The 16222-nt window shown below is 47.0% G+C and overlaps 2 protein-coding genes across 2 annotated transcripts in view; one reads left to right on the forward strand and one right to left on the reverse strand.

Moving 5' to 3' along the window:
- Nucleotides 1-1140: 1140 nt before the first annotated feature.
- On the reverse strand, nucleotides 1141-6268 carry opa3 (outer mitochondrial membrane lipid metabolism regulator OPA3). The gene is made up of 2 exons (XM_006627529.3): nucleotides 6104-6268; nucleotides 1141-2869 (listed from the first exon to the last, which is right to left on the reverse strand). Exons 1-2 carry the CDS (start codon nucleotides 6243-6245, stop codon nucleotides 2541-2543), a joined length of 471 nt encoding a protein of 156 aa, XP_006627592.2. The 5' UTR covers nucleotides 6246-6268; the 3' UTR covers nucleotides 1141-2540.
- A 1068-nt stretch (nucleotides 6269-7336) lies between these two features.
- ppp1r13l (protein phosphatase 1, regulatory subunit 13 like) overlaps nucleotides 7337-16222 on the forward strand; it is a 31634-nt gene continuing 22748 nt past the window's right edge. The window contains exon 1 of the mRNA XM_069186454.1: nucleotides 7337-7628. The gene's annotated coding sequence lies outside the window, so the exon portion shown is untranslated. The remainder of the gene's footprint in view (nucleotides 7629-16222) is intronic.

Here is a 16222-nt window from a genome sequence, read left to right on the forward strand (position 1 = left end):
CTCAGGTCTGTGTGCAGTGTTCCGTATCCTGAAGCTTTAAGGAATGTGACAAAATGATTGGGCGTCTTTACCTCACATCTGAATGATGTTTTTCATTCCCTGACTTTGTGGCTTTTTTGAGTGGGACTCAGTGGACAGTGGGACACGTTTTTGCAGGCAAACGCGTTTATTGCTACTATTGCTATGGTGGATGCGAAAGAAGTGTACTTGTAACGTCTAGATAATCAGATCCATCCGAGTCACTTAGGGGTTGAGGGGGGTCCCCTTAATTTCACTTTTTTCTTTCCGTTGACGTAGGCGCACCAGTGTCCTGAACCTGAGGTAGGTTTTCTGGGCTTGTGAGATAGAGCCCAGCTATAAGCTCCTGAAATAGACACCTGAGCGAAGTAGACTAACGAGAAAAAGGGAAAAACCTCTTAACTTTCATCCTTGCAGGGTTCCTATTTCCCTCCTATGGAAGGCAAAGCCGTAACGTAAAGCACAAACTCAACAATAATGAACAGCTTTTACTTCTTTCTTGTCACCATTGCTAGACAAATGTATATGGATCAGCCCAGAGACGAAAAATGCGTCCTTTTGAAGGTTTTCAACGCAAGGCTATTGTAATTTGTCCCACGGACGAGGACTTAAAAGAGCGAACATTAAAACAAACTGATGAGGAAGAGAAGGATGTGCCAGATCATGCGGTTTTAGAAATGAAAGGTAGGAGTTCCTTGGAAAAAAAAACACACTTGACTCGCTAGCGCCCCCTAGGCAGGAGGTATGAAACGCCCAGGAGGTACGTTATTCAGGTGTATGTGAATTCTGAGCAGGGCAAAAAAAGCAATAATTGGGCAAATAATCTGCCATTGTGCTTGTGAAATTGCCCCCGTGGGGTCCCCATCCAGGGTATATCCCGCCCGGCACCCTTTGCTCCCTGGTGACCCTTCAGGGGATGAAGCAGTAAGAAATCGGAATGATGGAAGTTCCGTATCCACGTTGTAATATAACATACGTGCCTAGCTACACAACACACCAGTAACAACATTCCCACCTGTGCAACAGATAAAGACAGAGAACAAGCAAAGTCATGTGCTTCAAAGTTGGTGAGGTCTCTGTCCCTCATCAAAAACATCACCTTCACACAGTCACAGCCGCCGCTATTAGAAAATTACATTTATTTTACAATACAATATTTAATTTACATTTGTTCAAACATCCAGCACGGGCATCATTCCTAGTTATTAAAGGGAATCACCATTTATAAACTTTCTCATCAGCATGGAGGGCTAAACTCACCTACTGTCGAACCCCTGGCACTGCCCTGACGACTGCCCCTCTCCGTGTGCGCTGTGCTTGAGTGGGCAGGGCCGTCAGGCCTTGTGTGTGTGGATTCCCGTCCACAGCGGGAAGAAGAACTAGGAAGGTGACCCCAGCAGGATGGTAACTCTGACAGGCTGGGTGACGACGTCCCCACTGTGAAACTCGGTTTATGTCAGGTCTACGTCAGACCCCACAAAGACAGGGGCACAAGCGTGTGTGTAAGAGAGAGAAAATATGTCCGAACACTTGGCATCACTCCTCTGATGTCATTTTACCTTTGCTGGACCTCTCTGAATGGCTTTAGTTTGCAGCCAGAATACAGCAGCTTGTGCAGCACAGACTAGACCAGCCTGTTTGGAGAACCCCGGTATAGACTGGCCAAGCCAGGGTACTAGAGAAACCCATTATGGACTAGTCCAGCCCACTGTAGACTAAATCAGCTTGGAATGGGCTAGAGTGGCCCTTTACTGACACACATGGGTCTCCGAGAGCTCAGTACCTCAGTATGATCCAGACGAGTACAGAGCGCACCGGTTCTGTACAGAATGGACCAGCCCACTATAGATGAAACTGGCCAGTACAGGATACACTATTCTAGACGTATAGATTATAGCACCCACTATAGGCTACACCCACCCCGGAGGGATGAAAGCACTATACTATAGTGGTAGCATCGATTATTCCAATACAGAAACTTTCTTCATAAACCACCCCAGTTTGGTCTGGGCCCTTTCTTTAAAAGCTGCATGAGCCCACTGAAGACCAATTTAGCTCATTACAGACAAAATGGGCCTCTTAAAATCCGGCCCTGTACAGGGTAGAACATCCTCATGCAGACTAAACCTCTTCTGTTCAGCCAGGAGCAGTCGAGTGCAGACTTCTCCAGTCCAGCCTGGTAAGGACTAAACCAATCGAATACTGAAAATGCCAAATCCAGTAGAGACCACAGAAACAAAGCAGAGAATACACATCTTCTCAGCGGTGAAGAAAACAGGAACAGTTCAGACTCGCATTAGCACTGCCTGAACTGGCCCTGTCGCGGGGTGAGAGAAGAGTCAGAGGGGTCATTCGAGAGAAGTGTGGAGGAGGCTTCTGGGACAAGCGAGCTGGCAAGACACTCTCCTCTCGCGTCCGGCCTCTCCGTGACCTCCAGTCCTGTCCCATCATGCTCCAGCACACCAGAGGGGGAGAGCGCAGGGAGTGGCGGTACTGTCCGGCCGCGGGTGCCCTCCCGCTGGCTACTTGCCGGGGGTGCTGGGCAGGGAGAGCAGCAGCCTGTTGACCTCCCGCAGCTGGGCGTCCAGCGTCTCGGAGGCCAGGCTCAGCTCGGCCACCTGAGTCTGCAGATCGGCGAGCGTGTGGTTCAGCTCCTCCTCCTTGCGCCGCGTGTTGGCGCTCTGCCGGACGTACTCCAGCACCATGCAGCCCCCGCCCACCAGGAAGATGATCGCCTCCCCCAGGAGCTCCGCCCCCAGCTCGGCTGCCGCCTCCTCGTTCAGCGGCTTGATGGTGGCACCTCGGAATCCCATGATCCTCATCTTCGTCCGCATCTCAATCCAGTGGTACACTGGGCACACGGAGGGGGGAGTTAGAGAGGAGAGAAAGCCACACTGGAGCAGCCAAGCGAGACAGAATTCATTCATTCATCTGGTGATGAGGGAGTGTTAATGTGAAACTGCAGATGACCAGACTGAGAGTCTTTACAGTATCTACAGGTCTGAGGATGATGAGTGTCAATGTGAGGTTACAGATGACCAGACTGAGAGTCTTTACAGTATCTACAGGTCTGGTGATGATGAGTGTTAATGTGAGGTTACAGATGACCAGACTGAGAGTCTTTACAGTATCTACAGGTCTGATGATGATGAGTGTTAATGTGAAACTGCAGATGATCAGACTGAGTATCTATAGATTTGGTGGTTTGGTCTGAGGATGATGAGTGTTAATGAGAGGTTACAGATGACCAGACTGAGAGTCTTTACAGTATCTACAGGTCTGATGATGATGAGTGTCAATGTGAGGTTACAGATGACCAGACTGAGAGTCTTTACAGTATCTACAGGTCTGATGATGATGAGTGTTAATGTGAAACTGCAGATGATCAGACTGAGTATCTATAGATTTGGTGGTTTGGTCTGAGGATGATGAGTGTTAATGAGAGGTTACAGATGACCAGACTGAGAGTCTTTACAGTATCTTCAGGTCTGAGGATGATGAGTGTCAATGTGAGGTTACAGATGATCAGACTGAGAGTCTTTAAACAGTCTACAGACATGATGATAATGGAGCATGAGTTTAAACTTTTGGATGAGCAACAACAGATTGTTTAATCTCTGATTAAATAAGATTAATAAGAATAAGAATAAGAATACGAATAATTTAAACCCACTGGAATTTTAAAGGGTTGGTTCCCTGATTCGTCCACCAGGTGGCAGGGCTGCCCATCACCTCTAGCTTTAATACAAAACCTCAACTAGTCAACTACTGCTGAACTAGGAACAAGTTAAGGTTTATTCCAGGCTGAAAAGAAAAGAAACACAACGTTTCAGCTGTGGAGCCTTCTTCAGTTGTGAAGGCCAAAACGTTGTGTTTCTTTTCTTCTCTTTTCAACATGAAGTAAACCTTTATTTGATCCTTTGCAGCCTACGCATACTGACGCAGCTCCCTACTTGAACTACTGTTGAACTAGACAGACACCCAGCAAAGCACTGCTCACCTCACATCAAGCTCTTCCATATTAATATTCCATTAGCTGGAAGTGTCTTAAATATGGCTCTAGAGTGGTGGCAGTGAATCCGTCTCGTCCTTATTTGTTTTGGATGTGTACCTTGTAAAATTCAGGACACTTCCAAAAATTATTTAAATTGTAATGTAAATGACTAATAAACAACAATAACAAACCCTTACATGCATATTATTATTCGTGTCCTTCAAATATAGAAAGGGACCCACATTTAAAATCGCATCAGAAAGATAACACCTCCTACAGCACAGTGGTCCAACTATACACCATGTGTGACATTAAAAATGTTAGCATACACAGTTAAAAACTCAGAATTTAGATTTGGGGGGTTACGTTAAAACTGTGTGATGCAAGCCTCTTCTAGAATATTATGTACGATTTTAATAACCACAATCAGTCTGGAGAAGAGAAAACAGATACATTCTGGGGCTGAAGGGAATATATCCTACATCGACAGGCTGGAGGAACTGAGTCTCTTCAGACTAAAGGAAGTGTCCCACACTGACAGGCCGGAGGAACCGAGTCTCTTTAATCTGAAGGGAGTATCCCACACTGTAGGCCGGAGGAACTGAGTCTCTTTAGTCTGAAGGGAGTGTCCCACACTGACAGGCCAAAGGAACTAAGTCTCTTCAGTCTGAAAGGAGTGTCCCACACTGACAGGCTGAAGGAACTAAGTCTCTTCAGTCTGAAGGGAGTGTCCCACACTGACAGGCCGAAGGAACTAAGTCTCTTCAGTCTGAAGGGAGTGTCCCACACTGACAAGCCAAAGGAACTAAGTCTCTTCAGTCTGAAGGGAGTGTCCCACACTGACAGGCTGAAGGAATTAAGTCTCTTCAGTCTGAAGGGAGTGTCCCACACTGACAGGCTGAAGGAACTAAGTCTCTTCAGTCTGAAGGGAGTGACCCACACTGACAGGCTGAAGGAACTAAGTCTCTTCAGTCTGAAGGGAGTGACCCACACTGACAGGCTGAAGGAACTAAGTCTCTTCAGTCTGAAGGGAGTGACCCACACTGACAGAAGGAATGCAGGTATGACGTCTGTTGAGTAAAGGAACTGGATCTCTCCTGTCTTGAACAGAGACGACTGCGAGGGAAGCTCGTGCTCATGTGCTCTGATCCACCAGCACTGTCTGGAGCACACTTACACAACACTACAATTCACTCATCAGCTTTCACCTCTGACACATTTCAATTGCTTGTTATAAAAATGACTTTTATATGAAATTTTATATTACTTTTTATAAAGAACTAACTTTATTTTTAAAGTACCCCGCAAATTTCTCATATGAACACTTAGGACTTCTATTGTAAACTAGGCCATAGTCAAAAACAAAATATCGTACAGTTCAAAACATGATACTCCAATTAATTTCCCCCTGGACTTTACCAGTCATGGCCTCCTAATAATCCCCATCTATGAACTGGCTTCATCACTGTGTTCTCCTCCCACAGAGAGCTGCTGTGTGGGGATAATCTTTGGCTGCCGTCTAATGGTGGAGGTGGAAGGGAGTCCTCATGACCTGTAAAGCGCTTTGAGCAGAGTGTCCAGAAAAACGCCATAGAAGTGTAAGGAATTATTATTAGGATCGAGGAACAAAAATGTGCCTGTTTGGATTACAAGACCTCGCGTTTGACTAAAGTAACATATACTTAAAAGTACACGTGTTTGACACCGGATAAACTCCACACCTGACTCTTTGTGTATCACTAGAGTACATTCAAGAACAAAAATAAGTTCAGAAAACATTCAATGACAAAGGGGTAGCGCCTACACCGGTCCTTCAGACGAGTCCATTGGGCGATCTCGGGAAACAGACACTCTCTTCCTGAGCCCACCTCGTCACCGGATTCGATTACCCTTATGCCTATCAAATCACCCCGTCCAATAAGAATGTGGCATGACCTCAGTGCGGTCTACTATTGGTCCATAGTTCGAGAAAGCTGCACGCTATTGGTCCTCTTCGCAAGCCTGTCAGCCTAGTCACGCCCCCTTCCTTTCCACAAAACGCCCGTTGGGTCGAAAAGCCCTGGTTTTGAATGCGGACGCCACGGTACTCACGGTTGGCAGGCGGGAGGCAGATGTAGTTTTTGAAGAACTCGCTTCTCCTCGCTCCCGCCTTAATTCGGTTAGCCACCGGCTTGCTCATCTGCCGGATTCCCAGATACAGCAATTTAGCGATAGGAAAAGCACCCACCACCATCTTGGCGGAAGTACGTCACTATCGTAGACGGGCCGAAAGACGCAGAGGGGAGGAAAAAGGCGCGTTACATCCTCGTCGTGGACGTCATTAATATTCATGAGCTCGAAGAACGCACTTGTGGGGCTGTGTGATACATTAGTCAGGCTCAACTTTTGAACATTTATAATGTCTTTTTGTAATAATAGGTAGATAACATACGTATAAAACTGAACTGTCTAATACTACTTCATCCTTTAATACTTATAAGGTGGAAATGCGACGTTTTACGTTTTACCCCATTAAAAACGTGAAAATTAACAAGGCAAAAAAACACTTGATGTACGTATTTTTTAACTCATTTGGGTCCTGATTGTTATTGCCTGTGGCAGCGTACTGTTTCTTGTTTTATCTTTTTGTTCACCTCACGTTTTTGGAGTAGTTCGAGTAGGGAGCTGCGTCAGCAGGCGTAGGCTACAGAGGAACAGGTAAAGGTTTATTCCTGTGCCGAAAAGAGAAGGAAAGAAACACAACGTTTTGGCTGTGGAGCCTTCTTCGTGTTGCTTTTTTATGATTTATTTTTTAAATATATTTTCTCTTTTGTTTGTATTTTTTGATGGTCAATAAAAGTTTGAAAAAAGTCATTTTCAGTATATACACGCGAAGAACGCTCCACGGCCGAAACATTGTTTCTTTCTTCTCTTTTCAGCCTGGAATAAACCTATGACTTGTTCCAATTTGTTCCATATCCAGCTTTTCCTGAGGAGCTCGATATTAAATACGTTCGAAAATTTTGAATCTTCAAATTATGTAGAGTAAGATAATTAGCGGCATGGACTGCCACTCATTGGCAGCGAGTAGCACGACTAGTTCAGCAATGATACTCTGCTGCCCTTTAGTTATTACCCCAGTTTTACTGGCTGACTTGTTCCAGACTCCTGCAACCTTTTGTGTAAAACCCCAGTTTTAAATGCACCTCCCCATAGTTTTCTTCTTCATGATGGACTGCATCAATACATCCCTAACCTGGGCAAGCCAGACACAAAGGCACGCACCCCAGATCTCGCACTTGCTGTTGTAAACGTCAGACCTCGGCCCGGGGGAGACAGAAAAACTCCATTTCCCGGCATGCAGCGGAGGCTGGGAGGGCTCACCTGTCCAGCTGTGCCCGGAGCCACCTCACACCTGGCTCGGGTTACAGCGGCCGCGGTTCCCAGCGGGCTGTGGGCTGGGCTTGCATTCCAGCGGCACTGCATCAACACAGTCGAGGCAAAGCGAGTCAGAGAGAGACGCTGAGAAGAGGGACGGGCTGGGAACTCCGGCGAGAGAAAAGTTCTGCAGGGAAGAGTCCGCCAATCTGTGCATTCGCTCCGTCGGTGGAAAAGTTCTGTGGAGATCGGATCGGGGGTGAGTGAGTAAAGCCTCAAATTTTTCGACTTTCTTTTATTTTTAACCGAACCGCATCTCATTTCATTTGACATTCGTTTTTTCACGGTAGTTGAGGCACCGACAGAAAAGCGAGCTCGGGGGCTGTTTGTAACGGGGGCTGGGTCTGTCCCGTCGCAGGCGGACAGAGACGCGATCCCGTGTCGCGGAGGCCGGGCCGGGCCGGGCCGGACCGGGCTGGGGGTCGGGCTCCGGCCGGGGAGGGGGGGCGCAGTAATGTAAGTCAGATGTTCTGGAGAGACAGGACGGACTGGGAGTGGAAGAGGGGGATTATTACTGTTGTGCTGAGAGCGTGTTGGAGTGTTGCTCCTCGGTACAGTGTCTTCAAATGGAAGGCAAGTGAGGGGGGTTATGTTTGGACGTTAAGGCAGGGTGGTGGAGAGCTCGATGTTGTTTTGCGGTGTGCAGGATTGGCTATGTTTATTTTCAAAAGTGTTATCAACTGCACGGTTAACGAACAAAGCAGGTGACATCTTAAACTGTAAACCACAGAATCCAGCATGGAAAATCCCTGTAAAACGAAACGCTTCACATGATTATTATTATTATTATTATTATTATTATTATTATTATGGATGTAAACAGTAGTAATGTATCCGTCTACATCTGTCAGCCTTGACACCTGGCTTCATTAAAACTCTCCTCCATCTAACCTTTAATTCTCAACCAATTAAGGAGTAATGCTCGGGGCCCTGTAATTGTGTGGCATGAATATTCTCATAAATACGTATTTTATATTAGATACCTGTACATAGTAGACTGTGACTGTCTGTCTACTTATAGATCTGTTTGTGACTGCCTGTCTCTCAGCTTACACACCTGCCTTTGGCTATTTGTCTATATATACCTTCCATGGACTGTCTGTCTAGATAGATCTCCTACAGACCTGTTTGTGGCGTCTTTCTGTCTAGACAGATCTCCTACAGACCTGTGTGTGACCGTCTTTCTGTCTAGACAGATCTCCTACAGACCTGTGTGTGACCATCTGTCTAGATAGATCTCCGACCTGTGTGTGACCGTCTTTCTGTCTAGATAGATCTCCTACAGACCTGTTTGTGACGTCTTTCTGTCTAGAGAGATCTCCTACAGACCTGTTTGTGACCGTATTATTATATGTTTTTATTTCATACACGTGGGTGCAAAACAGAGACGCTCGGTGTATGTTTCTCAAATTAACTTAGAACAGCACTGAAATATTTTTCTGTTATCTATCACGCTTTCCTGTGCTCACAAGATTACCAGCATTCACAGCACGCATTTCTATGCATTCCTGTGCTTACAACATTGGCATTGTTCCAAAATCACGCACATTCTCCTACCTCCCTATTTGCTGAAGATAGCCTTTTTTTAAAATACAATTGGTCACTTACGTTCCTAGCACGCATTCCTGTAGAGTGGTATAGAATTACAGAGTATCTCTTGTGTCCACTCAAGTATTAGCGCGCACTGTATCGTAGTACGTAGGCTGCGTATTCGACACGTATTAAAATAGAAAACGTGAAAACCCCTCCCGATTTCTCAGAGCACACAACAAAGTTCCAGGGTCATATGGCACTCCCACAGTTTGAGAACCACTGGTCTAGATAGATCTCCTACAGACCTGTGTGTGACCGTCTTTCTGTCTAGACAGATCTCCTACAGACCTGTGTGTGACCGTCTTTCTGTCTAGATAGATCTCCTACAGACCTGTGTGTGACCGTCTTTCTGTCTAGACAGATCTCCTACAGACCTGTGTGTGACCGTCTTTCTGTCTAGACAGATCTCCTACAGACCTCTGTGTGACCGTCTTTCTGTCTAGATGGATCTCCTACAGACCTGTGTGTGACCGTCTTTCTGTCTAGACAGATCTCCTACAGACCTGTGTGTGACCGTCTTTCTGTCTAGACAGATCTCCTACAGACCTGTGTGTGACCGTCTTTCTGTCTAGACAGATCTCCTACAGACCTCTGTGTGACCGTCTTTCTGTCTAGATATATATCCTATGCGGACCTGTCTGGGACTGTCTGGGAAAGTGGGTGACCTCATCTGTCCACACATGTAATGTCTAGTGTGCACCTGTGTGCGAGAGCGTGCTCAGAATGGTGTCACAGTGAAGCAGCACTAACAGTAACAGCTGGTCTACCTGCACTGCACAGGTTTCTGACTGTGGCTTTGATACGCAGACCCCAGCACACTCACACACTCACACACACCTTGCAGAATGCCCTCGGGGAAGATCCTTCACCCGGAGGGGGGGTTTGGGAAGAGGAGTCTTCAGTTCCCCGCCCTGTCCCGGGGCCTGTGTTTGCCGGGGGCGAGCTGGCATGCTGCCACGCATGATGTCAGGTGACAGGGGCTGAGAACAGTGCTACAGCGAACTGCATAGTACTGTGAGAAACAATACTCAGCATATCGTGCTGGGAACATTACTGCAGTAGCAGTAATGTATGAAAAGTATGAACCCCCCTCCTGTAGTTCCACTTGCTGTGTCTTCGCCAAACTCAAAACTCTATGGTTACTGTGACCTACAGTATATGTGTGATGAACACTATCTGCAGCTGTTACAAGTAGGAGAACTATTAGTCTATCAGCAACTATTAGAACTATCAGCAGCCATATCACCCTGCAACTCACAACTGGTAACCCACTGAAGCTAAGCAGGTGTGAGCCTGGTCAGTACCTGGATGGGAGACCTCCTGGGAAAAACTAAGGTTGCTGCTGGAAGAGGTGTTAGTGGGGCCAGCAGGGGGCGCTCACACTGCGGTCCATGTGGGTCCTAATGCCCCAGTATAGTGATGGGGACACTATACTGTAAACAGGCGCCGTCCTTCAGATGAGACGTAAAACCGAGGTCCTGACTCTCTGTGGTCATTAAAAATCCCAGGGTGCTTCTCGAAAAGAGTAGGGGTGTAACCCCGGTGTCCTGGCCAAATTTCCAAATTGGCCCTTACCAATCATGGCCTCCTAATAATCCCTCTCTACGAATTGGCTACATTGCTCTGCTCTCCTCCCCACTGACAGCTGATGTGTGGTGAGCGTTCTGGCGCACTATGGCTGCCGTCGCATCATCCAGGTGGATGCTGCACATTGTTGGTGGTGGAGAGGAGACCCCCCATTACCTGTAAAGCGCTTTGAGTGGTGTGTCCAGAAAAGCGCTATATAAGTGTAAGCAATTATTATTATTATTATTAGTCTTACTGCATTAGATACTGCGACAATTACTGTACTGTAGCAGATACTACTACAATTAGTCTTACTGCATTAGATACTGCGACAATTACTATACTGTAGCAGATACTACTACAATTAGTCTTACTACTGTCAATAATGCAACATTTACCATTACTGCTACAGATAATACTACAGTTACTGCTGTAGATACTTCTGTAGTCACTGTTACTGCTGTAGATACTGCTGCAGATAATACTACAATTACTGTTACTGCTATTGATGCTGTTGATAATACTACAATTACTGTTACTGTTGCAGATAATACTACAATTACTGTTACTGCTGTAGATAATACTGCATTTACTCTTAATGCTTTAATTATTGTGACAATTACTGTACTGCTGCAGATAATACTTTTCTCACCATTACTACTGATATGTCTATTGCCACTGTCTACTACTGCTACAAACAATAATTATTAATACAGTTGTTACTGTTGCTACTCCTATAATTACTACTGCTACAATTAGTACTACAATTGTTATTCTTGCTGCTTCTATAATTACTCCTGTTACAATTATTGCTACAATCCTTATTCCTGCTGCTGCTATAATTACTCCTGCTACAATTGTTGCTCTTGCAGCTGGTATATTTGCTGTGCAACAATTATTACTCAAATGGTTACTCTTGCTGCTACTATAATGAATCCTACTATAATTACTCCTGCTACAATTGTTGCTCTTGCAACTGGTATATTTGCTATGCAGCAATTATTACTCAAATGGTTACTCTTGCTGCTACTATAATGAATATTTTGACTCTTGCTGTGGCTATAGTTACTACGGCCCCAGCTGTTACTGTGGCTGCTGCTGTATTTACTGCTGCAGCTACAGTATAGCAGGCGGTGCTACAGCTGGAGCAGCCAGCCTGCTTTGCCAGTTTCCTGCGGTACCTGGAACAGCAGGGGTGTGTGGTGACCACAGTCTGGCATCACTGTTCACACTTCACGTCGCACTCAAGAGGATAATGGCTTCAGCTGAACAGAAAGCAATTAATCATTCCCGGTAGTTGACGTCTTTGACCACACTCCTGTGATACTATTCTCCGCTGCATTATCAGTCATGAATGAGTCACTGATGAATATGGAAATCCAGGTATTTGAGTTTGGAATGTGTGTGCGCACTGCTGCAAAGACACAGGACGTCATCCTTGCTGGTGCGAGGTTGGGGTGAAACAGAGTGCACCCCACCTCCCAGAGAGACGTCCCCTCGCCCCAGTGCTTGGTGGTGGGCTCCTGCTGGGTAGAGAGAGGCCCGCCATCACCTGCCGGGTCCGCAGGTTCAGACAGGAGCATTTGCTGAAGTATTCGTTTATACCAGCACCGGCCAAAATATTAGGAACCCCCGTGGAGTGCCGTCGTTGGTACCCCTGCGAGCAGCGGGAGCAGTCTGACCAGGAGAGGGGCAGGGCTTTTGAGTATTGCCCCCCGTCTCCTAGCAGGGATGGCTGCTGGAGAGGGCAATAGTGTGCGGCTTCCGTCCAGCGGATTGGGCTTCCAGCCGGATGGAGTTCTGGGGAAGGGGATGGACCTGTGGCTCCTGCTGGCCAAGCTCCTTCGACAGCGTGTTGGGGGTTCCTAATAATTGGGCCGGTGGGTGCATGAAGGGCCAGGACTGGCAGACTCTTACTTTTCAATCATTGTCAGCTTCTTATCAGTCAGCAGGAGTTTGTGTTGGCTCGCTGCCTTTCCTCATCGGGAGAAAGAGTAGAAAGGACAACAGGAAGTAGAATTATAGATACATTATTTATAAGCCTTATAGATTCAGTTCAATTCAAAATACTTTATTCATCCCCGGGGGGCAATTTAGGAGGACAAAATGTAGTCCAATTTAAAGTCAGGAAGTGTTAGATGAAACTTGTCGAGTACTGTGGTCAGTTCTGGCCACTGGGCTTCAAGAAGGATCCAGCTGCTTTAGAGTCCAGACTGTTACAGACACCCGCCATCTGCTGTGTAAACACCTGCCCCCCCGTTCTCAGGCTGTAATTTTCCTCTGGTCAGTCCTTCACGAATGCTGGTCTCCTGCGGAGGGAGAGGCCAAAGGGTCTTTTCCCAGATGCAGCACCAGGCACAAAACGGAGCAGGCACAAACACGTGTACCGTTCCTGCAGCCTCGAGGACTGGGCTGGTGAGCTCTACGGCGTGACTCGGCTGTCCAGGTGGGAGGGTGGTAGTTATAGTCGGAGGGGGGGTCAGGAGGGTGTCGACAGTAGTGTCTGTTGTCGGAAATCATGGGTCGGCCATTGCTGACGTCCTTTTCAACAGAGCAGAATGTTTTGATAGTTTAAAACGTAAAATGGCAGGTCGTGTTGTTAAGCCCTGATGGAAAATTCAGTACCGGCATTACTCTCATCTTTACCCCTTGTTCTCCGAGACGATGGATTTGGGCTTCGTGCAAACGGTTTCAGCAGGAAATCTGGCCCAAACTGAAGCACACCGTGCTGTAAATGACAGCAGCAGACCCAGAGAGAGCAGGCGCTGGGCTGCTGTGTGTGGCCAGGGCGCCCTGTGAGAGTGTGTCAGCGCGGGAGGGCAGAGACGCTGCTCCCCATCACAGCCTCCTCGCCCACGGGGCGGTACGCTGATCCAGCTGGCATAGAGGACCAGCCGGGTGGCAGTGCGGAGCGCATTTCTTCAGAAGCGCCGAGGACATGTGCAGGCAGGTCAGCTGCGCTTTCATATTCGGGAGATCACTGGATTAGTAGATAATTACCAGCTGCTTTCAGGGGAAATTGTGTTTACTCATTGTTTACTATCTACCAGTGGAGTTTAATGACCAGTGGGGTACTGTAATGACCAGGCAGTCAGCGACTCCGTTTCCTGTCTCATCTGAAGGAGCTCAGGTGCCACAGGGTCCTGGTTCCCACGCGATCCCGCGCAGATCCCAGGGGCCATGGTTCCCGCGCGATCCCGCACAGATCCCAGGGGCCGAGGTTCAAGATGAACTGAGAGGAATCTGCAGGCCCAGCCCTTGTGTTTACACAAGCCTACAGCTGGGAAATGATTAACCACTCCAAGCCTCAGTGTCTGAGTGGCTGTGTAAATACACACCTTGTACTTACTGCAGTACCAACTGTTCTTTACCGCTCTGCAGCGCTGAACAATGCCCTGCACAGCCCTGCATGGTGCTGAACATCAATGGCCTGCACAGCACTGAACATCAATGCCCTGCACAGCACTGTACTGCACTGCTGTAGTGTTTGGTGATATTCTCTGCAGCAGGGAGTCGCACTATTCAATTCAATTCAATTCAAGGTGCTTTATTAGCATGACTGATGGGTACAATCAGTGTTGCCAAAGCAAATAAAAATAATAAAATTAACATGGAACAAAACAAAAAATAGAAGTAAAATAAAATCTACAGACATATTACCGACATTTACAACAAAGACATATTATAAAATATTGACATATACTGTAGGCGGCTGGAGCATTATTGGGAGACAGACTCGCTGTTCCTCAGGCTGTGACAGGAGATCACATACTGGGCTGCCAGATCAACTGAGTTCCCTCCTCCCTCTCCCAGTAGGATTGGGACCCGTTGTGACTCTGGCAGGTGTGGGAACTCTGGGATTAGATTTCTGAATTTCGGGAAGAATGTTTCTCTAATCCCAGAGTATCTGTCACAGTGCAGTAGGAAGTGCACCTCTGTCTCTATTTCTCCCCGCTGGCAGTGGGAGCACAGCCTGTCCTCTCTGGGCAGCCAGGTCTGCCTGTGTCACCTAGTTTCTATGGTCAGGGTGTGGTCACTGAGCCTGTAGTTCATCAGGGTCTGTTTTTTTTTGTTGTCTCTTTACTTGGTCAAATATTCGGCTAGTGTGTATTGTCTGTTTAGGGTTCTGTAGCATTCCAGTTTATGTTGTGTTTGTTTGTGTGTGTCCCAGTGTGTGAGATATTGCTGTTTGATCTGTGCTGTGATGTGGTTGCGTCTGGGTTGTGGTGCTCTAGCAGTGCTGTCCTGAGGCTGGTTAGTATCGGTGTGGCTCAGGTCAGTGAGCCTCAGGACCAGCTGGCTCAGGGGGCTCTGTTTTGGGCTCAGCTCTTGGCTCAGCAGGGCTTTGTGGTGGTAGGAATTTTGGTCGCTGTTTTTTAGGTGTAGCCAATACTTTAATATTTTTTTCTGTATGTTTATCAATAGTGGGTGCTGGCCTAATTCGGCCCTGCACCCGTTGTTAGGAGTTTTTCTCTGCACACGGAGGATGTTTCTACAGATCTCCAGAATTTCTGTGGGGTGTTTGTCCCATTGGGTGTAATCCTGGTCTGTGAGGGGACCCCACACTTCACTGCCGTATAGGGCAATGGGTTGGATTACACTTTCAAATATTTGGAGCCAGATTCTTGTTGGTGGGTTGATGTTGAACAGCCTCCTTCTTATTGCGTAGAAAGCCCTGAGTGCCTTCTCCCTCAGTGCCTTCACTGCCAGGTCAAAACTCCCAGAAGAGCTGATGGTGAGACCAAGATATGTGTAGCTGGATGTGTGCTCCAATGTGTTGTTGTTCAGTGTGAATTTGTACCTGTTTCCCTGAGGTCTGGCTTTCTTCTGGAAAACCATAACTCTGGTCTTGTCCAGATCATCTGCGTAGAGCAGGAACTTGATTTCTGTGTCAAGTAGTGTGAGACCAGGAGCTGCAGACTGCTCCAACATTCCGGCTAATTCATTGATATAGATATTGAACAGTGTTGGGCTCAGGCTGCAGCCCTGTCTCACCCCGCGGCCTTGGGTGAAGAATTTAGTCCTTTTGTTTCCAATTTTCACTGCACATTTGCTCTCTGAATACATTGATTTAATGATGTCGTACACTTTGCCCCCTATGCCACTTTGGAGTAGTTTGTAAAACAATCTCTCATGCCAAATCGAGTCAAATGCTTTTCTGAAATCGACAAAGCAGGCAAAAATTTTTCCTTTGTGTTTTTGGTGGACGTGTTTGTCTATCAGTGTGTGTAGGGTGTAAATGTGATCAGATGTGCGGTGATCTGGCAAGAAGCCAATCTGACTTTTACTCAGGACATTGTGTTCGGTAAGGAAGGCCAGTATTCGTGTATTTAGGATAATGCAGAATACCTTCCCCAGGTTACTGTTCACACAGATGCCCCGGTAGTTGTTGGGATCGAGTTTATCTCCACTTTTATAGATGGGCGTGATCAGTCCTTGGTTCCAGGTTTCGGGGAAACAACCAGCTGTCATGATGAGATTGAGGAGTTTGAGCAGGGCTTGTTGCAACTTTGGGCTGCTGTGTCTCAGCATCTCATTTATGACTCCATCATGGCCACAGGCTTTGCGTGGTCTGAGGGCCTGGAGTTTGTCCAGTAGCTCCTGCTCAGTGATTGGGGAGTCTAAGGGGTTTTG

This window comes from Lepisosteus oculatus, chromosome 3 (genome assembly GCF_040954835.1).
Source record: "Lepisosteus oculatus isolate fLepOcu1 chromosome 3, fLepOcu1.hap2, whole genome shotgun sequence".
Lineage (NCBI taxonomy): Eukaryota > Metazoa > Chordata > Actinopteri > Semionotiformes > Lepisosteidae > Lepisosteus > Lepisosteus oculatus.

Bases quoted from the DNA above. Each gene is read 5' to 3' on its own strand.
- opa3 (XM_006627529.3), bottom strand. From the start codon at position 6,245: ATGGTGGTGGGTGCTTTTCCTATCGCTAAATTGCTGTATCTGGGAATC. The intron at 2,870-6,103 runs GTGAGTACCGTG...CCGTGTGCCCAG, and splicing joins CTGCCTCCCGCCTGCCAACC to TGTACCACTGGATTGAGATG.